The sequence below is a fragment of the Triticum urartu genome, chromosome 1 (genome assembly GCF_003073215.2).
Source record: "Triticum urartu cultivar G1812 chromosome 1, Tu2.1, whole genome shotgun sequence".
NCBI lineage: Eukaryota > Viridiplantae > Streptophyta > Magnoliopsida > Poales > Poaceae > Triticum > Triticum urartu.
The window spans coordinates 13,159,989-13,186,300 of record NC_053022.1 but is presented as its reverse complement, the minus strand read 5'-3'; the positions used below and the strand labels follow the sequence as shown (position 1 = coordinate 13,186,300).

Below are 26,312 nucleotides of genomic sequence, written 5' to 3'. Positions count from 1 at the left end.
TGTTGGAGTGAAACAAACAATTCAAGTGTTTGAAAGATTTGATCCGGCTATGGAGGAAGTCTATCGTGTCATTCCTACCATTCAATCCATCAATCAGCAATGATACACCGATCAACAAGTGATGCGCCTGTGCACCGACTTAGCGATGATGGGTCATATACTACCATTGGTTAAGTCCATGCTCCCAATGTCGAGTCCAGCAGTGAGCTATACTTATTTTTTGAAGACAGCTACGTGACTGAGGGAAGTAGAAAAAAATGAAAATTTCAAAGTATGCAGATGGGAGGATAAATGTATATATTTGCAAAGGTAATTAACTTGCCATAAAACCATTTACGGTATGCAAAAGAGAAAACAAATGGCCCAAGTTTACATTGAATCAATTATTGAGATCAATATAGTGGTCTAATTGTCTCATACAGTGATCATACTCTTAAGGTTGGATCAACCGCATGTCTATAGTTTGCTAACTTTGGAAAGGTCGGATTTGAGTAGTGATTTTGCCGCAAAGAGTACACCTCCCAGTTGGTGGAAGAAATGTTGCCCATTCAGTTGGCAGGTCAAATGGTTTGTTAGAAGAACGGGGAAGGATATCCAACGGTAAGCTTCCACAAATGTTTAAAGTGAGCTTGAAAAATCACAAGCGATGCTGGAGATGGCCTGAAATAGCACTCCAGGCTTGGAGAAGGGTTCCCGTTCCAGTCACCCATATTTGGAGGACATTTTAGGTTTCAAGACAATGACCATCAGCGCAGCTTAATCGGTTTTGTTCCAAAGATAAACCAGCAGATGTAATGTAATTAACATGATTGTCTCGAGGCACCGGAAATTGCAACCATACAATCGCCGGACATGTTAGATTTCAAGACAATGACCATCAGCGCAGCTTAATCGGTTTTGTTCCAAAGATAAACCAGCAGATGTAATGTAATTAACATGATTGTCTTACGAGGCACCGGAAATTGCAACCATACAAGCGCCGATTCAGGTCAGGTATCTATGAAGGCGCTATATTTGTAAGTCAATTGGAAATTGCACCTTTAATTCCCTACAGGATTAGTAAAGAAATATTTGAGTATATGTTGTTGTGCCTTTTATTTATTGTATATGATTGCATACTGGCACGCCCCACATTTTACTTGTTGCTACGCCATTAATTAGGAAATACCCCTACCCGGGATATTTCTTTTTAGTAAAGCACTACTAATTACACAACATCATGGAGCACCTTTCCCATCTCTTTTCTAGTGCATCACCGGGTAACACTCTTGAACGACTCTCAATTGTGGCTAAGAGGAAGAGAGCGGATAAGGAAGAGGAAGTGTACAGAGGTTCCTAGGTTGAATCTTCAGAAATAATCTTGCATGCAATGGGTATATGCTGCCCAAGACCTCGCTAAGCAAGATTGCATCAAGCAGAGAGGCTTTCACAAAAAAAATTTCATTCATTTGAGGTCGATTTGGACGAGGATCCTTTGGCCGCGCTCCCTCAAACTTCCACCGTGAATCAGCCAGATCGGCAGGTTGGCATTGTTCGCGGCCAGATCCAGTATCTATGAGGGCCCGGCCGATGGTCGAGCGAGCTTGGCCACAGCTGCGCGCTTGTGCTCAGGGTTGGCGACCTTGCTGCGGATTGCATTAGCCACCGAAAGATCTTTGCGAGGGTTACTTTTATCCTGTGGTTGCCATATATGGGGAGATGCAATCCATTGAAGATGATTTAACACAGAGGGTATGGTTGTGCAGCGGCGGCAGTCGGTTTTCAAGACCAGAGCATGCGGTTGCTAGGATCACGGAAAAGTGGTGGCGGCAACACATGATTGACTACGATGGTGGTGCTCCTCAAGTACTCAGTCTCGAGCTGCAAGGTGAAAACCTAGGTCTGCCCGAGTTGGTTGTATCGGGCTATGGCGATGTTTTTTTGCATCCTTATCTTGTTGAAGGCATTGCTCGGATATGCTCAGACTGGTTCTTTAGGGTGAAAACCTAAACTTTGGCTTTTGGTGGACGGATCCGATGACAGTGGCGCTCGAACGTAGCTCCCTTCCTGAAGGCATTGTTGTTGAAGAATCTCGTTGTCCTTGTGGTGTCACGAAATGGTTGGTGCGGATATGGTCATTGTTGTAATTTGTTGATCGTGAATTTGATCGCTTCCGGTTTATTTATTTTTTTGCTTGCTTAGGCATAGTTTTGGTCTTATATGACTTTGCTATTTGTCGGCATGTTTTTTGTTGTGCGTGCGTTAGTGTTGGCTGTTTGCATCCTAGCTATGCAAATGTTAGGTGTGTGCTCAATTTGGTTGTATCCTTTTAATGCTTCATTTTGAGTAATAAAATTCACCCTTTGTCGAAAAAATTGAGATAGAAGGAAATTCCACATGAGCCTGATGCATGTGTTTGCTCGGACAGGGTTGGGGAAGATATATTTGGGTTGTCTCCCCCCTCGGTAATGTATAAGTCAGGCATGTTGTGCACGCATGCATTCTTCGTGTTGAGAGAGCTAGAAACAGTATACAGTATACAGTACACTTCAACAAATAGCATGCAGGGGTGGCTGCAGTAATATACTCATGACTACTACATCATAGCTATCGGATGATCTAACAAAGTGTTTGGCTGGTATATATAGTCCATCACAAAGTGCCTCTCTAGCTTCTTTACTTCAATAGCAAAATAGTACATAGTAATTAAGTCAACAAGATATAGCTTTATGTGGAAGCATGTAATCCTGGAGTAGTAGCTATATATTTCAGTAGTGCTACATACACATGCTTTGAGAGTCCAACGACAACGCAGCATCTAGCTAGCTATTGTCATTACTTTGAACATGCCTAAAGGCTGTCATCTTAGAATGGCAAACCCTACCGAGCCGTACTCATTCCCAAAAGGTGTGTGGTTTAGGGTGGTAGAAAAAAAATACTTCCAGGTTTGCACACAGGAGGATATATAGCCAAAGGTATCATCCATCCAGAGGACCGACTAGCTATCCGTCGGCATCTTAAATTTTGTTCCAGCTATATGTCGATTGATTCGAGGGTCCATTAAATTAAAGTTCAATCATGGCAGTACAACGAATACCAGAAATAATAGAAGTTCATCCAGATCCGTGGACCATCTAGCGACGAGTACCGGCACTGAAGCGAGCCTAAGGCACGCCGCCGTCATCGCCCCTCCATCGCTGGAGTCAGGCACAACTGGTTGTAATAGACAGTCCGGAAGTCGTCGTGCTAAGGCCTCGTAGGACCAGTGCACCAGAACAACAACCGCTGCAGATGAAAAATAACGTTGATCAGAAAGATCCAATTCCAAGACACACGAACGTAGACGAACAACGACGAAATTCGAGCAAATCCATCAAAGATAGATCCACCGGAGACACACCTCCACACGCCCACCAACGATATTAGACGCACGCCGAACGGGGCTAGGTAGCTAGGGAGACCTTTATTCCATTTTCAGGGAGCCGCCGCCGTCTCGTCTTCCTGAACAGGACACAAACCCTAGCAAAACTGAAACAAATGATTAAAAACGGAGCCCTCCCGCCGGCCCTTACCGAGATCGACCGCGCTCCCATGGCCCTAGGGCCACTGGAGAGGAGGCGGACCTGCGGCGGCGCCGGCCACCGGCAGAAACCCTAGCTTTTTTGTGGAGAAGGAGGAGGCGGCGGCAGCTAGAAAGGCTTCCGTGCCAACAACAACGTCTCTACACCATATATACTTGTTATTGTAAATTTTCATATTGTTCTTCATAAACTTTGTCAAACTTCATACGGCTTGATTCAGGACAAAGCTAATATGCATAGTAAATATAAATAGAGGGAGTACGATATAAAAAGCTCTATGCATATGTACTACTTCCTCCGCCTGGGTTTATTGGGTCCCTAATATTGTGGGTCAAACTTTGACTATAAATTTAACTATTAATAAACCATGAGTTATATGTCACAAAATTTATACCGTCCAAAACATCTTCTGAGTACAAGTCCAACAGTATACCTTTTGTAACATATACCTCATATTTTGTTAGTCATATAAATGGCCAAAGTTTGACCCATAATGCGAGCAGGCCCAAGAACCCGGAGGGAGGAAATAGATAGGTACCGTAGACACAATTCCAAGTTAGATTGTTGTGCATGCATCGGATGATGTAGTTCGGCGTGTGTGAATTCTTAATTGGGATTTCTCACCGGAGAGTGAGGAGCTGAAACGCAGATGCGTGTTCTAGTAAGAGTCACACATGTTGTGTTTGGATGACTATTCATGTAAAGAGAAAGAGACATCATTACAAAGCATGATCGAAATGCATCATGCATGCAGCTAGGTGTGCGGTGATATACTCGTGACGATATACATGGCTATCAGATTATCTAGATAGGCATATATAGCCGGTATATATAGTCCATCGCAAAGTATATATTTTCCTATAGGTGTACTGGTGGATTATTCCTAGATTAGAAGATAGACATTCCGATCCAGTAACTACTTGCCTCAAAATAATCCCTCAATTGATTGGTAGCTACTTATGTGCAATTAACTGCTATGAGGTATTGGAGTGAAACAAGCAAGCTAGGTGTTTTCTGATGTGAGCAATGTGAAAGAGTTGATCCTGCTATGAAGGGAGCATGGCATGCCATTCGAATGATCGAATCCATCCATTGACCATGGTGTAGCATTCAGTAACCTAGGGCTTAGGCTTAGGACAGTTTGCTTAGCTTGAACGATGGCACTGATTGTTATAATGTGCTATGTATTCAGTTGCTGCACTTTCTATTCTTCACTCGGTGTAAAACTTGGCCAACCATGTTCACTCGTCTTTTTTAAAGTTAATTAGCACTGATGATCTTACACTTTCTATTCTTCACTCGGTGACCGATAGAAATTTAATAAAAACATAGTATGTGTCACACGCTTCTTGCTGTGAAGACAAAAGCACCCGGCAAATGAAACTCGATGTTCAAAAGTTAGCTGGTTGGATAATGCATGCCTACTACTCTGGTGTGTAGATTGTTTTTGCTCTAATTAAGGACACCGTTGAATAGCTAGATGCCTAGATCTTTGATGCTTATCCGATTTTATTCGCTCGGCATTGATGATTGTGCAGGAGCAGCTCTGACAAATTTAGACAAACTACCAAAAATATGGCATCGGGTGAACTCTTTTTATTTTACTTGAATCTCGGCATTTTCCTGGCAAAAACCAGGCGTCCTCTCGCTCCTTCCTTCATGCAGTGATATACTCGTGACTACATGCACATACATGGCTATCGGATGATCTAGCAAGGCCTAGGCATGCATTTGGCTAGTCTATATATAGTCCATCCCAAAGTGTCTTCTATCCTCCCTCCTGTAACAAATAGCAACAATAATTGTTAGCTAGCTAACTATAGGATTAAACAGAACCATGCATGTACCACTGGACTATAATGGATACTACTCCCTCTGGAAACTAATATAAGAATGTTTAGATCCCTAAAGTAGTGATCTAAATGCTCTTATATTTCTTTACAGGGGGAGTAGAAGAGATTGGCTACATCCAAATGCAGTGAGATATTGGAGTGAACCAAACAAGCCTACTTCTTTCCCTTATGATCACATATTCTGTCTGTATCTTTGTTTTCTGTACTTATCCAAAAAATTTAAGGCCTTGTTCTGTTGAGGTGGATTTAAAGGGGATTGAGAGGGATTGAGGGGGATTAAGTACCCTACAAGTCAATATCCTTTCGAATCCCCTCCAATCCTCTTCAATCCCCATGAGAGGAGGTTTAACCAAACAAGTCGTAAAGGGGAGAGAACCAAACCAAAAAACAACAGGGGACAAGCACAAGGCCTAGAGGTCGAGTGTCAACATCTTCTAACTTTGCTGGCATACTACCCAGTTGACAAAATGGTGGAGAGAAGGCCTTCTAGCGTATACAGTGTCGCTTTAGCATTCCCACAGCTTTGTTACCAATCTTCATCACTCTCAGCATCATTGTCTGGGTTAATCTTCGAACAACTAGTCCTGCTCAGCACTATAGATCTTGGGAACTATGAGAGCACCATCCTGATGATGAACGTGACACATGTGCGACAACAAGGCACAACGCCCACGGGTGGATCCTAGGACAATCTCTACATTGGTCTTTTGAATGCCCCTATGTGCGTGCTAATTGCGAGTTGGTATACCTACAAGTGGTCTGAAGGCCACAATCAAGAGCAGTAATTAGACTGTTGTGTGAATCGTGAAGATTGGTGTGAAATTTTACACAACAATGTAAACTTGCTTTGATTAGGCATCTTGATGTTGTTTGTTGGTCTGTTTGTTTGGTCTTACACTAGTATTATATAGGTTCAGCTTTCTGTGCTTTGCGTCGAGCTCGCGTGCTTGTTTCTTTGGGATTTACATGTGAATTTTAAATTAAATCAAAGTAGATCAGGCATCAAGTAGAACAACATGCTTGTTTCCTTGCGATTTCCGTGTGAATTTTAAATTAAATCAAAGTAGATCAGGCATCAAGTAGAGCAACAAGCTCTTGCTTTGACTCTCATTGCCATTGCCATACTTCCTGTATCCGATTCCCAGTCTCACTCAGGAAGAAGAGCTTGAGAAAGTTCAGCACCAGGGGACTGTACCTGACAGGTGGGGAAGACAAATGTAATTGACACCTCTTCAACCAGGATCCGACCAGATCAGCAATGGGGGGCTCCTGGCAATGCTCCAAGTTCTCTATTTTTTTTCAGGTGTGCTTTATGATACCTAGCAAATCACCTATAATCCTGACTAGCAAGAAGAATTAAAGCATACATCACTGCAGGTTTTTTTTATATAGACTACAAAAATTGAATATTGGAGCTGCCAACCACAACTAAATTTTTTACAGACCCCGAATTTGTTTTTTTGCCGAGAGTTGTTCAGATATCCAAATGACTTGAAAATTAGAGTGAACCTCATGCATCAAATTATCTACCACACAAAAAATTGGAATTTTTTGAATTTTTCTAGTATTTGTTTTAATTTTTTTCGTCAGCGCGGGTGCAGATGAGCCTGGGCTCAGAAATGAATTATCAGTAGACATGTGCTCTATGCATGTGTCCATGCTAAAGAGGGAGAAGGGAGAAAGAGGAGAGAGATCACATTTTTATTCATTCAATAATTTGGCATCGGCGCACATAGGAGCTTCGGTTTCCTCTTTTTTTGGCTTTGGCAGCACCCTCCGCAATGGTTTTCATCGACGCTAAAAGCTATTTTATCATTTGGGACTAGCATTTAGCTACACATTTAGTTAGCCTCGAATATTTAGTCAGGAGCCGGGTCACCTGACTGTTTACCAAACCACCAATCTTATTGATAAGATTGTCAATCAACACCTGCCTCATCGAGTCCCTCACTCCTCGTGCACGCTCCCACCTCGTCTTCCACACATGTCGCTCGTCCTACATCGCCGGATACATCCTGGACCGCCGGCCGTCGATGCCGTCCACCACTTATTCGATACAATGTCTAAATAGAGTTTGACCATCTATTCATTGAACATTTGCAAGTGCACACGATGGACATGGGTGAAGAGTTTCTATACAATGAGTTCACCGAATCGTATATGGTACAACGTAACGCTGATTTTGATAATCTTCGCCAGAGCAGGTTGAAATCATTCTGGAGAAGCATCATCCACTTTGAGAACGAGATGCGCACCAACAACTCTCTCAATGATCCCGCGAATCATCATTTAGATCTGTGGACGTTCCTTGATTTTTTTGTCTTAATTATGAACTCCTTGTAATATTTATGTTTGAACTATGCATTTTAGATTGACTATGTGTTTCGAATATTCAAATAAAGTTTGAACAATAATTTTTTAAAAAAAGTACAGAAAAATATGGACCGGGCACAGAGATTGTGGAGGCCTCGAGGGGTTTTTGGTGCATCCCCTTGGAGATGCACTCGTCGAAATCCCCAAAGTGCCCCTGTGCCAGATTGACCAAAACGAGCTCGGCCTCCCCCCGTATCGTTCCCCTTCTCCAGCTCTCCCTCGCTCCCAGCGGCGGCGCCTCGTCGGAGCCGCCCCTCGACGGCGGCTAGCCTCCCTCGTCGGACGCGCTCATCGACGGCGGCGCGAGCCTCCCCGCGCGGCCCCTGGTGAGTCTCTCTCCCCCTCTCTCCCGCGCTCATCCCCTTGTACCCCGGGGAGGCGACCTAGGGTTAGGTGTAGGAGCTCCCCGCCGCCGCCCCGTCGTGTCGCTACCGCTGCTTCGTGCTGACGCCGGTCCCGCGTGCTCGTGCGCCTCTGCCGGCCCCACGCGCTCCGCCATGCGGCTGCTGCTTCTTGATGCCAGTCTCAAGTCTGATGAAAATAGTAGATTCAGTTGAAACAACACAGGGGAAATCATGAATTCAAACATTATAGCAAACACAGATTTTGGATGCTCACTCGCGAACTCTACCATTCGGTCTCCTGTGAATCAGAACTTCCCAATCCTTTGGGACTACAGCACAGCCATCATAGAGCATTGGGGATGTTGTGCTGTTGCTGTATCTTCTTCAGTTAAAAGAGGTATAACGGGTAGTCTGTCTGTCTGTTTGGACATATATCATCGAGAGCAAATGAAAGCAATTTGTTAGGTCAAAAGGGGAAAAAAAATCATCCAACACCTAGTCCAGTATTACCTTCACCCTTTTCTGATTTGCGACACGAGGCAGCGACCAGTGGAATAGTTCTGCAGGCAATTGCCTTATAATCTGGTTGGAAGTTTGTTTGCTGGTACTGACTTTGTGTAATCCGTCTGTAGGGGATTCTTGCAGAACTTGAGTACAGCCCTGTGGGGTTCATCATCAGCTGTTGAAGGTTAAAGAGTGACTCAGTGATAGAGACCAGAACAGGTGGTAGTGGTAAGCTTAGAGGAGATGTACCGTGGTGGGCTTGACCGCTTCAAGAAAGCTCAGGCCTTGGAACCCTTCTCGGTGCAGCAGTCTGGTCCTGGCGCAAAGAGCGTGCCCACAGCTGTGAAAGTGCAGCCAGCTCCATTGGTGCCGCCGCAAAGCTCACATCTTGGTCCCAGCCAGAGTCAGCATGCTTCGCAGAGTGCCGGCTCAAGCATGGCCGGGCAAGAAGCTGCTGGAGCCCCCAGACCCGCCGGGACGCAGTTTGGTGGTGGGCAGTCGACGTGGCAACCGCCGGACTGGGCAATTGAGCCGCGCCCTGGGGTTTACTATCTTGAGGTGATGAAGGATGGGAATGCCATTGATAGGATTAATCTGGACAAGAAGAGGCATATATTTGGGAGGCAGGTGCCTGCTTGTGAGATTGTCTTGGACCATCAGTCCGTCTCACGCCAACATGCTGCTGTCGTTCCACACAAAAATGGAAGGTTAGAGACCTGCCTGATGTTTGATGCACTTGTGTTCAGTTGGACGTACGAGTTTATGTTTTTGATGGTTAATGAGACTTCTTTTTAGCAACCTGAATGTTAATAGATTTGATTTTCTTAACTCAATAGACAACAGTTTGCGCCTGTAATGGAATATTGTGCTCCTATATGCTATTGACCTTTTAGACATGCTTCGTTCAGAATTTTCTGCCCAAGAAATGGCAGGATTATAGCTGTAAAATTTTCTTTTATCTATGTTGTGTCTTAGGTGCATAACTAACAGTTGCTCCATGCTTCCTTTGTTTCCTTTCAGCATCTATGTTATCGATTTAGGATCTGTTCATGGTACATTTGTTGCAAACGAGAGATTAACTAAGGACAGCCCTGTTGAACTTGAAGTTGGACAGTCACTTCGCTTTGCTGCATCAACCAGAGCATATGTTCTACGAAAGAACACCGCTGCTTTTTTTCCCACTCAAAGCCTCCCGTCAGATGTGAGTTTGCCGTCTCCTCCAGACTCTGACGATGAAGACGCCGTTGTTGCATACAATACAATACTTAATCGCTATGGTGTTAGCAAATCAGAAGTGCCATTGAAGAGAAAAAGTTCTTCTGGGGATGCTTCTGCTTCTGCTGTAAATGATGACAACCAGGCAGTCGGTAGACCGTCAAAGAGAAGCAAAAAGCGGAGAGTGTCATTTAGAGATCAAGTTGGTGGAGAGCTTATTCAGGTGGTTGGGATTTCTGATGGTGCAGATGTTGAAACTGAACCAGGCCCAGTTGGTGTGAAGGAAGGCAGTCTTGTTGGGAAGTACGAGTCTCTTGTACAGGTTACTGTCATACCAAAAGGAAAGGAGCAAACTTCATCAAAGGACAGTGCCTCCCACAGTGGGGTAACAGATAAGCTACAACAGATGCTTAACAAAGTTAAAAGCACATCCAGAGGTGGTATGTATGATGACCTTTACGGGGACTCTGTTCCAGCAAAGCTGGGCTCATCATGGGCGTATAAATCAGATGGCCAGCCAGAGCAAGTCAAAGTTGTTGATGAAAAGAAGTATAGCAGGGACGTGGGTGCAAATCCAGCTGATGATAGTGATGATGACTTGTTTGGCGACTAGTTATTTTGTCACATTTCCAGTTAGTAGTGAATTGCCTTGATTACAAACACATGGCAGCAGAAATGTTATGTTTGCCTTGGGTATTTTGCTTTGTTCTACATGATTGTATCTTGCTGTGAATCAAGGTAATCTCTTTTTTTGCCTAATATTAATGTTAGAGCATGCTTTCTTATGGTTGCGATCATGGGGATTGTACGTACCATGTTGCCCCATTTCTTCATTCTGTCATTGTGTGGTGCGTTAACTCCTTTACCCTGCCCTGGTTTCTTTCGTCTTCCTGTTTTAGCTTGGTTGTGCATTACGATGTACTATCTTATTGGACATCTCATTCTCATGTTTTAAATGCTTAACATTTGAATAGTAAAGCCGGAGTTTGCTTTGTAGCTTGAACCGTTGCTGTATTCATGTTCGTCTGGTCAAGTAGGTATATAATTTTATTGCATATACTCCCATATTCACATGCCATAAGTGTGCTAAGTCTCTAGTTTGTGACTTAATCCTTAGTCATTTATTGATATTCTGTCCTATTTTTGGCCTGTTTTGCCTCTACTTTAGGAGCCCCTAATATGTAAGGAGTGATTTTTCTCCCTTTTCATTAATAAAAGGGAAGATAAAATAAGTAAATCACCTCGCTTGGTCCCCTGTTTCTCATAGACTCCCTCCCATTCAAGCCCTGCTGTCTGGACTCTTTCTGCATGGTAGACTTGGTAGTTAACCATCATGATCCTGTTATCCTACTTTTGGATGAAGACCCAAGTCCTTATGTATCCATTTGATAGTATTCCACCATCCAATCCTTGTGGGAAGTATGTTGAAACTGCATAAGGTTGCTTGCTTCGCACTTGTTAAGCCTAACTATCATGCATCTCCAGCTAGTGACCATTACTGCGACTTGGTATTTTTCTTAGTTTGGTCTCTCATCAGTAGGAGTCTTTGGTATCTGTGCCAGGTATGCTAGGTACTCTAGCAGTGGATACTATCTGCATGTTTACTGTCACATGGCAAAATTTATTTCCCTAGAGATATCATAAGAGTGGGTTGTGAGGATAGCTTTGGTGTGGTTCTCACGCCCTGGGCAATCTAATTCTAGACCATAACATTTGACACCCATGGAGTTGAGTTTCTTTGTATCATGATGGACTACCAGCGATTGGTTTGCTGCTTGGTGTTGGCGGATTTCCGAGATTTGCCAAGGAAAAAAATGGAGCTGCCAAACATAGCCTTATCTCTTTCAGTTAGTAATTTTGAATTGGAATCATGATGGAAGTTCAAATAAATCTTTAAAAAATAAGCTACAAAATGCTAGAAGAAGTCATATAATGTTTTCTGTTTTAATTAAACCCTTTCAAAGCTCTTCAAATGCACATGAAAAATCTAAAACCAGTATTTCAAATGTATATTGAGATGATATAATTAGTATGGAACTATGAATGAGTTTAAGAGTTGGCTACTGAATTGGCATTCATGTTCTTCAATATCTGTATGTGATTAAACTGGAACAAATTCGAACCATTAGAGCAAGTTGATGGGCTGCAAAATCCAGTTTTTATCAAAAAGGCGGTCTAAGGTGAACATGCCGTGCAAGTAGATGTGCTCCCTGTGCAATTAGCTCTTTATAATGTCATAGTTCCAACCTTGTATCCAACCTCCGCGTTAACAAGTTGTAGCTCCATACCGGTTCCCTAACTGAGTCTCTGGTGGCCATTCTAGAGCTAATGTTTAGCCACATTAATTTGGGCCAGCTCCATTTACTTGGAGTCAATCAAGATGGTCTAGTATGGTTGCACATGCTTCTAAACCCTGGGTACATAGTATTGCTTGCATATACTTGAAAAGATCTAAAATCAGTATTTTAAATATGCAGTTGTGAAAATTTGGATGTTAATTATAATTACTATCCAACTATTCATGTTCATCAATATCTGTACATGATTAAACTGGAATGCATTGGACTTAAATTTATGATGAGCTAATTTTACTATTAGACCAAGTTGATGGCTGAAAATCCAGTCTTTTTCTTAAAAAAAGGTGGTCACCGAAGAACTAGTGATGGATAGGGGTGCGTGGAAGCTAGCTATCCATGTGCCAGAACCATGAGTTGCTTGCGAGATCTTATGGGTTTCAGCTCTAGCCTACCCCAACTTGTTTGGGACTAGAGGCTTTGTTGTTGTTGTTGTTGTTGTTGGTCTAAAGTGAACTTGCTGTGCAAGTAAATTTGCTCCCAGTGCAATTGGCTCTTTATGATGATGATGGGAATGATCAGGTTCCAGGTTGTTTTGTTTGTTGTTGCAAGAATCTTAGCGTAAAATCAATGACATATGACTTGGATGTGCAACTGTGTTTCATGTAACATTTATATTAAAAAAATTCTGGATGCCTACTCCCTCTGTTCCAAAATAGATGACTCAACTTTGTATTAATAACTTTACTAAAGTTAATACAAAGTCGAGTCATCTATTTTGAAACGGAGGGAGTAGTTGAGAATGACTAGTGTTTATAAACACAAGTAGGACCTTTGGCTGCTTGTGCTATTGGTAGTAGGTAAATCTTGCTTCAGTCCTCTCTACCTCGATTATCCGATTAAGAAGATAATCAAACACGTGCAAAGCTACTGTTAGTTTGGTGTGTCTGTATGTTGTATGGCTGAAGCGAGAGCTGGGACTGCAGATCCCGGTTTGGAGGTTGCATCCTAGCATTTCCCTACTCACCGTCGTTTGTGAACTTGATGCAGGGCAGTGTGTTTGCCTTTTGTTTCTTGTTCAAAACCCTGTGACAAACTTGGTTTGTGCTCCTTGTTTGGAAATTGGTTGATTCAGGTCAAAATGAATCAACTACATAGCCTCTTGTACTTTTGGGTCAAAATGACTGCTTGTCATGAACAAACATTCATGTCCTTCACTTCCTCTATTATTTTATTTTATTTCAGTGGCATATCTCTGTACTATGCTATGCTTTCTTGAATCCTCTCCAGGGTGTGTTCTTGCCAAGGCTACCTACTACTGCTCTTTTCTTTGTGAACATGTTCAAAATCGTTGGAGGGTATTGTCCACAACTGAACGCAGTTTCATGCCCTCTCTCTCTCTCTCTCTCTCTCTCTCTCTCTCTCTCTCTCTCTCTCTCTCTCTCTCTCTCTCTCTCTCGCCACTGCCAACCTCTTCCTTTCCATCCATGCACCAAGGATCTCCCGGCTCCATCCTCCCCATCACACTGAGGCCAGGCGAATCTGTTGCCTCACGACGACAAGGTGGGACCATATCTAGGCCATGTCGTCGAGTTCCTCTCCGTCTCGTGCTTTTCCACCACCGTCACCAAGCTCCTCCCTGCTGTTTGTGCTCATCTAATCAGAAAAGTTCTAGAACCAATTGAAACCAAATGAAGGGTTTCAGCCTCCACCCAATTATTTACCTCTCCTCTTCAGAACTGGATCCAGTCATCACCATCGCCTCCTCCGTCCTCCTATCAAGAACATTCCCTTCCCCACCACTGCCAACCTCTTTCCATCCATGCGCCAAGGATCTCCCGGCTCCATCCTCCCCACCACACCGAGGCCAGACGAATCTGTTGCCTCACGACGGCAAGGCGGGACCATATCTAGGCCATGTCGCCGAGTTCCTCTTGGTCTCGTGCTTTTCCACCATCGTCACCAGGCTCCTTGCTGCTTGTGCTCATCAAATCAGAGAAGTTCCGGAACCAATCGAAACCAAATGAAGGGTTTCAGCCTCCATCCAATTAATTTGCATCTCCATTCCTTCCACTCTCCTCCTCTTCAGATCTGAATCGAGCCATCACCATCGTCTGATTCCCTCCTTCCGGCATGAACATTCCCTCCCCTCTCTGTCAAGTACTTTCTTACCATCCTTGTACCACATATTTGTCGGCTCACACCTCCCACCACGACGTTGCATCTCCATTCCTTCCACTCTCCTCTTCAGATCTGAATCGAGCCATCATCATCGTCTGATTCCCTCCTCCCGGCATGAACATTCCCTCCCCTCTCTGTCAAGTACTTTCTTACCATCTTTGTACCACATATTTGTCGGCTCACACCTCCCACCACGACGTTGCATCTCCATTCCTTCCACTCTCCTCTTCAGATCTGAATCGAGCCATCATCATCGTCTGATTCCCTCCTTTCCGACATGAACATTCCCTCCCCTCTCTGTCAAGTACTTTCTTACCATCCTTGTACCACATATTTGTCGGCTCACACCTCCCACCACGACGTTGCATCTCCATTCCTTCCACTCTCCTCTTCAGATCTGAATCGAGCCATCATCATCGTCTGATTCCCTCCTCCCGGCATGAACATTCCCTCCCCTCTCTGTCAAGTACTTTCTTACCATCCTTGTACCACATATTTGTCGGCTCACACCTCCCACCACGACGTTGCATCTCCATTCCTTCCACTCTCCTCTTCAGATCTGAATCGAGCCATCATCATCGTCTGATTCCCTCCTCCCGGCATGAACATTCCCTCCCCTCTCTGTCAAGTACTTTCTTACCATCCTTGTACCACAGATTTGTCGGCTCACACCTCCCACCACGACGAGCGCCGAACGGATTTGTTTTCTTATTACGAAAAAGGTAGGACCAAATCCAAGCCATGTAGTTGGGTTCCTCTGCATCTCGAGCTTGTCCACCACCGCCACCAGGCTCCTCCCGCGCCTCTCGTTCTCAGCGAATCCCAAGAGTGGATTCATTGAAACAAGATGAAGGTGAGGCTCCACCTGTTAATTTGCGTCTCCATTCCTTCCACTTCCTTCTCTCCTCCTCTTCAGATCTAGATCGAGACATCGCCATCATCTCATCCCCTCCTTGCACCATGACCATTCCCTCCCCGCACTACCAAGTACTTCCTTAGCATTCATGCTCCACGGATCTACTGGCTCACTCCTACCTACCTTGAGGAGGCCGGACGGATCTGTTGTCTTACGATGGCAAGGTGAGAACAGATCCATGCCATGTGGTCGAGTTCATCTATGTCTAGTGCTTGTCCACCATATCCACCAGGCTCCTCCCAACTACTCGTGCTCACCATTCCCAAGAGTTCTAGCACCAATCAAAGCAAGATGAAGGTGCCAACATCCACCCAGTAAATTTGCTCTTCGTTCCTTCTATCCTCCTCTTCAGATCTAGATCAAGTCATTACCATCATCTCCTTCCCTCCCCCATTATGACCATTTCCTCCTCCCGCTGCCAAGTACTTCCTTACCATATATGGGCCACGGATCTGCCGGCTCACTCCTCCCCACCACGATGAGGCCGGATGGATCTGCTCTCTCTCCCTCCCTCCCTCCCTCCCTCCCTACCTACCTCTCTCCACCCAATTAATTTGCATCTCCATTCCTTCCACTTTTCTCCTCTTCAGATCTACATCGAGCCATCACCATCGTTTCCTCCCCTCCTCCCAGCATGAACATTACACCTCACTACCAACTACTTCCTTACCATCCTTGCATCACAAATCTGCCGGTTCATGCCTCCCCACCATGCCAAGGTCGGACGGATCCGTTGGCTTACCACGGAAAAGGCGGGTCCAGATCCAGCCCATGTAGTCTGGTTCGTGTCCATCTCGTGCTTGTCCACCACCACCACCACCACTAGGCTCTTATCCACCTCTTGTGCTCATCGAATCCCAAAAGTGGGCCCAATCAAACAAGATTAAGCTCTCGGAACAATCTCCAGAAGAAAAATACTTTTTCTGTCATGTGGGATCATGACCTTCATGAAGTTTAGACATGCCTATTAAATTCCCGGACACCTACCCTAGCATTCGGAGCCACCCAATTATTTGCCTCTCCTCTTCAGATCTGGATCAAGTCATCACCATCGCCACCACCTATAAGAACATTCCCTCCTGACCACTTCCAACCGGCCACTTCCTTAGCATCCATGTGCCAAGGATCTCCCGGCTCCCTCCTCCCCACCACACCAAGGCCAGACAGATATGTTGCCTCATGACGGCAAGGCGGGACCATATCTAGGCCAAGTCATCGAGTTCCTCTCTGTCTCGTGCTTTTCCACCACCGCCACCACGCTCCACCCCGCTGCTTGTGCTTATCTAATCACAAAAGTTCTAGAACCAATCGAAAGAAAATAAAGGGTTCCATCCTTCACCCAATAAATTGGCATCTCCATTCCTTCCACTCTCCTCCTCTTCAGATCTGAATCGAGCCATCACCATCGTCTGATTCCCTCCTCCCGACATGAACATCCCCTTCCCTCTCTGCCAAGTACTTTCTAACCATCCTTGTGCCACAGATTTGTCGGCTCACGCCTCCCCACCACGACGAGCGCCGAACGGATTTGTTTTCTTATTACGAAAAAGTTAGGACCATATCCAAACCATCCTTGGGCCTTTTTTTGGGACAATGCTCTATTGAATGATGATCATCACACTTCTATTTATTTACAACTCAATGATTACAACTCGATACAAGAACAAAGTATGACTCTATATGAATGCCTCCGGCGGTGTACCGGGATATGCAATGAATCAAGAGTGACAAGTATGAAAAATTATAAACGGTGGATTTTCCACAAATACTATGTCAACTACATAATCATGCTAAGCAATATGACAATGATGAATGTGTCATGATAAACTGGATGGTGGAAAGTTGCATGGCAATATATCTCGGAATGGCTATGGAAATGCCATAATAGGTAGGTATGGTGGCTGTTTTGAGGAAGATATAAGGAGGTTTATGTGTGAAAGAGCGTATCATATCACGGGGTTTGGATGCACCGGCGAAGTTTGCGCCAACTCTCAATGTGAGAAAGGGCAATGCACGGTACCGTAGAGGCTAGCAATGATGGAAGGGTGAGAGTGCGTATAATCCATGGACTCAACATTAGTCATAAGGAACTCATATACTTATTGCAAAAATCTACAAGCCATCAAAAACCAAAGTATTACGCGCATGCTCCTAGGGGGATAGATTGGTAGGAAAAGACCATCGCTCGTCCCCGACCGCCACTCATAAGGAGGACAATCAAATAATACCTCATGTTTCAAATTTGTTGCATAATGTTAACCATACGTGCATGCTACAGGACTTGCAAACTTTAACTCAAGCACTTCTCAAATTCACAATTACTCTACTAGCATGACTTTGATATTACTACCTCCATATCTCAAAACAATTATCAATCATCCAACTTTTCTTAGTATTCAACGCACTCAAAAGAAAGTTTCACAAATCTTGAATACCAAGCAAGTTATTATTAAGCAAATTACCATGCTATTACGACTCTCAAAATAATGTAAGTGAAGCATGAGAGATCATAGTTTCTTTAAAACAAGCCACCACCGTGCTCTAAAAGATCTAAGTGAAGCACATAGAGCAAAATTTCAACGCTCAAAAGATATCAGTGAAGCACATAGAGCAAAACTACATAGCTCAAAAGATATAAGTGAAGCACATAGAGTATTCTATCAAATTTTAATTCATAGATGACTCTCTCAAAAGGTGTGTACAGCAAGGATGATTGTGGCACACTAATAAACAAAGACACAAATAATACAAGACGCTCCAAGCAAAACACATATCATGTTGGTGAATAAAAATATAGCTCCAAGTAAATTACCGATGGAAGTGGACGAAAGAGGGGATGCCTTCCGGGGCATCCCCAAGCTTTGACTTTTTGGTGTCCTTGGATTATCTTGGGGGTGCCATGGGCATCCACAAGCTTAGGCTCTTGCCAGTCCTTGTTCCATAATCCATCAAAAGAACTCATCCAAAACTTGAAAACTTCACAACACAAAACTCAATAGAAATCTCGTGAGCTCCGTTAGAGAAAGAAAGCATAAAACCACTTCAAGGTACTGTAATGAACTCATTCTTTATTTATTTTGGTGTTAAACCTACTGTATTCCAACTTCTCTATGGACTATAAACTATTTTACTAACCATAGATTCATCAAAATAAGCAAACAACACACGAAAAATAGAATCTGTCAAAAACAGAACAGTCTGTAGTAATCTGTAACTAACGCAAACTTCTGGAACTCCAAAAAATCTACCAAAATTAGAAGACCTAGATAATTTGTTTATTGATCAGCAGCAACTGGAATCAGTATTTTATCACGTTCTGATAATTTTTAGTAATTCGGGCACTGAACGCAAAGTTTCTGGAAATTACAACAAGATCAAATAACTATCATCCAAGAAGATCCAATAGGTCTAGCTTGGCACAGACACTAATTAAAACACAAAACCACATCCAAACAGAGGGTAGATGGGTTATTTATTCCCTAACATAAGAAAAACACAAAAAACAAAAAAAAATAAAATTAGGTTGCCTCTGAATAAGCGCTATCGTTTGACGCCCCTAGCTAAGCATAAAAGCGAGGATAGATCTAGGTATTGCCATCTTTGGAAGGCAATCCATAAGTAGCTCTCATGATGATTTCATATGGCAATTTTATTTTCTTTCTTGGAAAGTGTTCCATGCCCTTTTTTAATGGAAATTGGAATCTAATATTCCCTTCCTTTATATCAATAATCGCACCGACCGTTCTAAGGAAAGGTCTACCAAGAATAATAGGGCAAGAAGGATTGCAATCTATATCAAGAACAATGAAATCTACGGGCACATAATTCCTATTTGCAACAATAAGAACATCGTTAATCCTTCCCATAGGTTTCTTAATAGTAGAATCCGCGAGATGTAAGTTTAAAGAGCAATCATCAAGATCGCGGAAATCTAGCAAATCACACAAAGTTTTGGGGGTAGTGGAGACACTAGCACCCAAATCACGCAAAGCATAAAACTCATGATCTTTAATTTTAATTTTGATAGTTGGTTCCCACTCATCATAAAGTTTTCTAGGGATAGAGACTTTCAACTCAAGTTTTTCTTCACAAGATTGCATCAAGGCATCAACAATATGTTCGGTGAAGGCTTTCTTTTGACTATAAGCATGCGGAGAATTTAGCACGGATTGCAACAAGGAAATACAATCAATCAAAGAGCAACTTTCATAATTAAATTCCTTGAAATCCAATATAGTGGGTTTAGCACCATCTAAATTTTTATTTCTTTCAATCCCACTTTCATCAATTTCATCATAAAGATCTAAATACTCCAAACTTTTGGAATGCCTTCTAGGTAAAGGAAGATCATATTCAGTTTCATCAAGATTCATATTGCAAAACAAAGATTTGATAGGGGACACATCAATAACTTTTAGATCTTCATCTTGATTCTCATAGGTATTGGAAGAACACGCTTTAATAAATGCATCTTTTGAAGCACGCATCCTAGCGGTTCTTTCCTTGCACTCATCAATGGAGATTCTCATAGCTTTGAGAGACTCATTGATATCATGCTTAGCAGGAATAGATCTAAGCTTTAAAGAATCAATCTCAAGAGAAATTCTATCAACGTTCCTGGCCAAATCATCAACTTTAAGCACTTTCTCTTCAAGCAAAGCATTAAAATTCTTTTGTGAATTCATAAACTCTTTAACACTATTCTCAAATTCAGAGGGCATCTTATTATAATTTCCATAAGAGTTGTTGTAGGAATTTCCATAATTATTAGAAGGATTACTAGGATATGGCCTAGGATTAAAATCCCCTCTATAAGCGTTGTTACCAAAATTATTCCTACCAACAAAATTCACATCCATAGATTCATTGCTATTATCAATCAAGGTAGACAAAGGCATATCATTAGGATCAGAAGAAACACTCTTAGTAGCAAATAATTTCATAAGTTCATCCATCTTTCCACTCAAAACATTGATTTCTTCTATCGCATACACTTTTTTATTAGAAGATCATTCAGTATGCAATTGAGAATAATTAACCATAATATTATCTAGGAGTTTAGTAGCATCTCCTAAAGTGATTTCCATAAAAGTGCCTCCCGTGGCCGAATCTAAAAGATTTCTAGAAGCAAAATTCAATCCGGCATAAATTTTTTGTATAATCATCCACAAATTTAAACCATGAGTAGGGCAATTACGTATCATTAATTTCATTCTCTCCTAAGCTTGTGCAACATGTTCATGATCAGGTTGTTTAAAATTCATAATATCATTTCTAAGAGAGATGATCTTAGCGGGAGGAAAATACTTAGAGATAAAAGCATCTTTGCACTTGTTCCAAGAATCAATACTATTTTTAGGCAAAGATGAAAACCAAGCTTTAGCACGATCTCTAAGCGAAAAAGGAAATAGCTTCAATTTAACGACATCATTATCGACATCTTTTTTCTTTTGCATATCACATAAATCAACGAAGCTATTCAGATGAGTAGCGGCATCTTCACTAGGAAGGCCGGCGAATTGATCTTTCATAACAAGATTCAACAAAGCAGTATTGATTTCACAAGATTCAGTATTGGCAAGAGGAGCAATCGGAGTGCTAAGAAAATCATTATTGTTGGTATTGGTGAAGTCACACAATTTGGTAGTATCTTGAGCCATCGCGACAAACAAGCAATCCAACACACGAGCAAACAAAAGGCAAGCGAGAAAAAGGCAAACGGAGAAGTGGGGGAATAAAACGGCAAGGGTGAAGTGGGGGAGAGGAAAACGAGAGGCAAATGGCAACTAATGTAATGCGGGAGATATGGATTGTGATGGGTACTTGGTATGTTGACTTTTTGCGTAGACTCCCCGGCAACGGCGCCAGAAATTCTTCTTGCTACCTCTTGAGCTTGCGTTGGTTTTCCCCGAAGAGGAAAGGATGATGCATCAGAGTAGCGTAAGTATTTCCCTCAGTTTTTGAGAACCAAGGTATCAATCCAGTAGGAGGCCACGCGCAAGTCCCTCATACCTACACAACACAAAGAGCTCAACGCAACCAACGCGATTAGGGGTTGTCAATCCCTTCAGGTCACTTACGGAAGTGAGATCCGATAGATAATATTTTTGGTATTTTTGATATAAAGATGCAAAGTGAAAAGTAAAAGGCAAAGTAAAAACAAAACAAGATTAAAGTGATGGAGATTGATATGATGAGAATAGACCCGGGGGCCATAGGTTTCACTAGTGGCTTCTCTCAAGAGCATAAGTTTTCTACGGTGGGTGAACAAATTACTGTTGAGAAATTGACAGAATTGAGCATAGTTATGAGAATATCTAGGCATGATCATGTATACAGGCATCACGTTCGTGACAAGTAGATCGAAACGATTCTGCATCTACTACTATTACTCCACTCATTGACCGCTATCCAGCATGCATCTAGAGTATTAAGTTAAAAACAGAGTAACACTTTAAACAAGATGACATGATGTAGAGAGATAAATTCATGCAATATGAAATAAACCCCCTCTTGTTATCCTCGATGGCAACGATACAATATGTGTCTTGCTGCCCCTTCTGTCACTGGGAAAGAACACCGCAAGATCGAACCCAAAGCTAAGCACTTCTCCCATGGCAAGAACTACCAATCTAGTTGGCCAAACCAAACGGATAATTTGAAGAGACTTGCAAAGATAACCAATCATACATAAAATAATTCAGAGAAGATTCAAATATTGTTCATAGATAGACTTGATCATAAACCCACAATTCATCGGTCTCAACAAACACACCGGAAAAGAAGAAGATTACATCGAATAGATCTCCACAAGAGAGGGGGAGAACATTGTATTGAGATCCAAAAAGAGAGAAGAAGACATCTAGTTAATAACTATGGACCCGAAGGTCTGAGGTAAACTACTCACACTTCATCGGAGGGGCTATGATGATGTATAAGCCCTCCGTGATGACGACCCTCTCTGGCGGAGCTCCGGAACAGGCCCCAAGATGGGATCTCGTGGATACAGAAAGTTGCGGCGGTGGAATTAGGTTTTTGGTCCTGTTCTGATCGTTTGGGGGTACGTGGGTATATATAGGAGGAAGGAGTACGTCGGTGGAGCACCGAGGGGCCCACGAGGCAGGGGGCGCGCCCTGTAGGGGGGGGGCGCCCCCTACCCTCATGACCGCCTCTGGTACTTCTTGGAGTAGGGTCCAAGTCTCCTGGGTCTTATCCGAGAAGAAAATCACGTTCCAAAAAGGATTTTTCTGTTTGGACTCCATTTGATATTCTGTTTCTTCGAAACACTGAAATAGGCAAAAAACAGCAATTCTAGGCTGGGCCTCCGGTTAATAGGTTAGTCCCAAAAATAATATAAAAGTAGAAAATAAAGCCCAATATAGTCCAAAACAGTAGATAATATAGCATGGAGCAATCAAAAATTATAGATACGTTGGAGACGTACAAGCGTCGTGAGGGCCTGCAGAAAAAGGCGGACGAGTTGGCCATCATGTGCAACGCCAAGGCCTGCGTGCTAGTGTATGGCGAGGGCAAGCCGGTACCAGAGGTGTTCCCGTCCCACTCTAAGGCGGTGGCTATCCTGACTCGGTACAAGAATATGCCGGAGGGGAAGTTCAAGAAGTCAATGAGTCATGAAGGCTTTCTTAGCCAACATTTTGATAAGCTCCATGCCAAGGGCCACAAGTTTTAGGGAGTCTGCATTGACAATGAGACCAGAATCCTCCTACACAAGGCCATGCTCGGAAGCAACCTCTCGATCCTCGATGGCCTCAACATCGAGGATCTCATCAAAGTTGGTCGAAAGCTGGAGGTGATCCTCCAGAGCATGGGGGAAAGCATCAAAGAAATTAGTGGCCAACCACCAGCCTTCGCACCACCGCCAGCTCCATACGTCACTGACTACATGCACATGGAGTCTCCCTCGACTTATCAGGCACCACCACCAGCTCCATACATGGACATAGAGTCACCATCTACTTTTCAGGCACCACCACCGACTGAGAACATGGACATGGGGTCTTCGATGATGTATCAGGCGCCATTGCCAGCTCCCTATGTCACTGGTTGCATGGACATGGGGCCTCCGACAATGTTTAAGGCCCCGCCGTAGCAACAAGAGGATTCACTTGACATGATGAGGTATGGAGGAGACCTCAACACCCCAGTCCACATTGGCTACAATACTAGTGGTCGTACTGACACCAGCACGAGCACTGGCTTGCCTAGCGGTGATATTAACTCGAAGAAGTCGTTCGAAGTGGGGTTTGGTTGGCAGTTCGGTGGCGTTGATCATGAAGCGTCTTCTTCAAGTCTTTTCCCCCCAATGTAAGCAAGGAGAGGATCTCTACATGTAATTCCTAAAATAATAAGTTAGTCTTGGTTGTGCTCTTTGAGAGAAAGCATATTTCATTTAGTCATTGGAATTGTTATTATGGATCTCTTCAATGGTCTATTTGTTTGATCTTCGTGATTTAGCTGGTTCTAACTTGTATGTTCCACCTACTCTTTGTGTAAACATGCATGTTTTGTCAGGAATACCTTTTTAATGATAGTTCTTGTTGACTCTTAACATTGCATCAAGTGATACAACCATGAAGAGTTCACTCAACACATGAAATTGTTTGACACAAAAATAAGAGAAAAATTCAAGAAATGGAAGACCAATCCGACGGCTACACCTTCATCCATGTCAGGTAAAGAACTCCTTAAAAACCACCTCTTCTATTGTGACATGCTTATGCGAAACTGTAAGAAAAACACCTGGGTACTTGATGCTAAGTGGGGACATTTCCCAACCACGAGTCCTCCCAAATTCTAACATGTGAGCCGTCCTTGATAGGGATAGTTTCAGACCAGAAAGAGTTGTGTTCGCTTCACCAAAACAACAAAAAAGTGGGAGTTCTCAGGTTTCCTCTAGACCTAGGATAGAACCTTACAGCCCATATATTTAGTACCGAATATATCATGCCATACCTCATCCTTGGTAAGAAGTTTGAATAACTATGTATTGATAATACATATTTGGTGATTTCACTCCATGCCAATCTCGAAGTCTTAATACCTTTGAAAATAAATTAATGAGCTCCTTCTAAATGTTCCAAGCTATTATAACAAATATTCTGATTTACCAAACTCCATTTTAGCATAGGACCAAAGCAATCCGCAAGGCATTCGGAGACCACTGGAAAGGTGTGTCCAACAAGAAATGCTAAAGGGGCAACGGAAAATGAGGTTCTCAACGGTCTCTTCAACAACATTACATAGGATGTAAGCATAGTTGTTACTGACATTAAATTGTCCCCGCTTTTGCATATTTAGCATATTAAGCCTATCATAAAGAAGCAACCACAGAAATACTTTCAACTCCATTTTTGACACTTCAACATAATACATCATGTAAATAATCATATTAGAAAGCAGATCTGGTAAGGAGATGTCATCCTCCATAGGGAAAATGCACCCCTTTCCAACTATTGAGACACTTTATATTCGTTCCTCCACGTGTTCCACTCCTAGTGGTGTAGCACAAGTGGACACATTTCTATTATATGCAACAAATTATGTTTCCACTTGACCTTTAAAACTTTACATTTGACACTTTCTCTTTTATGGTACATAAGTAAATGGATGTGCAGAAGAGGTTGGAAGAGATGTACGATTACTACAATGTTCAAGTCCTAGCACGATGAGAATAGGATGGCAAATGGTGTGAGACAATACCTATGATAGTGGGATAAGAGGAATGTGTACAAAAGGCATACAATTTATGAGTTATGGCTAGAGCTGTAGGTAACAAGTTGACAAGGTGAATATACTTACCAAGTGGTTCTATGTTTCCAGATTGCCTAAATGATAAGAAGGTGTGTGTTTTAGGTGGTATTCAACTCTAAACATGTAATCCTTCCATGTTTTACAGACTACAAATGGGTCTGCCTTAAACATGGAGAAGGTAAGTGCGGTGGTTCACATGTATTTTTTGGGAGGGGGTCATGACAAAAATGAGTGGGTAAATGAAGCTATAGTGTCATTCAGAATGATTTCAAAATTCAAGTTAAGTGAAAAATTAAGGTCATACATCAGGGCTAGATTTATGTGATAGAAACGGAATAAAAGTATGATTGGTTTGATTTTGATTCACTGCTAGAGGCAAGGGAATAGAAAATTCAAGCATTGGAATTGCACTCCATAAGTGTCGTCGAGTGTCTTGAATGATGCATCGATAATGGGGACCTTTATTTAATGTTTAACATGCTACATTCCATTTCTGAATATCAAAACAGCAAGAACATGATGAGGGGAGCGGGCAGCATGTTTCACACATATGCTGACAACTTTTACAATATTGAGAGGAACTACTCTACCATTAAGATCTAGGTGACTAATAAATAAATGATAGGCAACACAACATGTTGGTTGTAATGGGACAAGTCCATACATACAGTTAATCTGACAACCCCTTGCTCTTGTGTATCCCTCTTTGGAATTTTCCTATGCCAACCCAGTTCAACTCTTGACAAGAATAAAGGATACGACAACGGATCATAGCACCCGTAGTATGATCAAATATGCTCTTTTTCGTTGTTGTTCCATGAAGTATTACATTCTTGTCATAAGTATCACTTCTTTCATTTTCTTTAATCCATACTGCAGCTACCTCTGAATTGATTAGCGCATTGTATGTTGGTCTAATTTTTGGTCAAGGGTTCAAGATGAGTCTCTAGTCCTCAAGATTTTGGGCTTGTCCCAAACTCCTAAACTGTTGAGAGTACGGGTTACCGTGTAGGATGTCTGTTATTGTTCCAATCACATGCTTGTCTTGCTCATACATTTCCCTCACTACAATGGCGGTATCGACGATCTAAGCTTGGATCATCGTCGTAGAAGTATAGCTCCAGATCCTTTGGATATGAGTGACTATTACCAAATAAGTGTATATTTTGATATATTTGACCATGTCCTCAAAAGGTGTAAATATCAGTAGTTGTTCGCATGTCACTTGTGTCTATGTCAAGGTGATAAAATAGATTAGTAAATGAGAAGTGCCCTTTGAAAAATCTTATATTTTGTCGAAA

The 26,312-nt window shown here is 42.6% G+C and overlaps 1 protein-coding gene and 1 pseudogene across 1 annotated transcript; both read left to right on the top strand.

The window, feature by feature from the left end:
- The first annotated feature begins 7,922 nt into the window (after window positions 1–7,922).
- On the top strand, window positions 7,923–10,634 carry LOC125542740 (protein phosphatase 1 regulatory inhibitor subunit PPP1R8 homolog). The gene is made up of 3 exons (XM_048705916.1): window positions 7,923–8,112; window positions 8,763–9,341; window positions 9,655–10,634. The coding sequence occupies exons 2-3, from the start codon at window positions 8,878–8,880 to the stop codon at window positions 10,460–10,462; spliced, it is 1,272 nt and encodes a 423-aa protein (XP_048561873.1). The 5' UTR covers window positions 7,923–8,112; window positions 8,763–8,877; the 3' UTR covers window positions 10,463–10,634.
- Window positions 10,635–10,645: 11 nt separating this feature from the next.
- Window positions 10,646–25,961, top strand: LOC125532534 (annotated as a pseudogene).
- The last annotated feature ends 351 nt before the right edge of the window (window positions 25,962–26,312 follow it).

Coding starts and splice junctions, on each gene's coding strand:
- LOC125542740 (XM_048705916.1), top strand. CDS start 8,878: ATGTACCGTGGTGGGCTTGACCGCTTCAAGAAAGCTCAGGCCTTGGAA. Junction 9,342..9,654: donor GTTCCACACAAAAATGGAAG/GTTAGAGACCTG, acceptor GTTTCCTTTCAG/CATCTATGTTATCGATTTAG.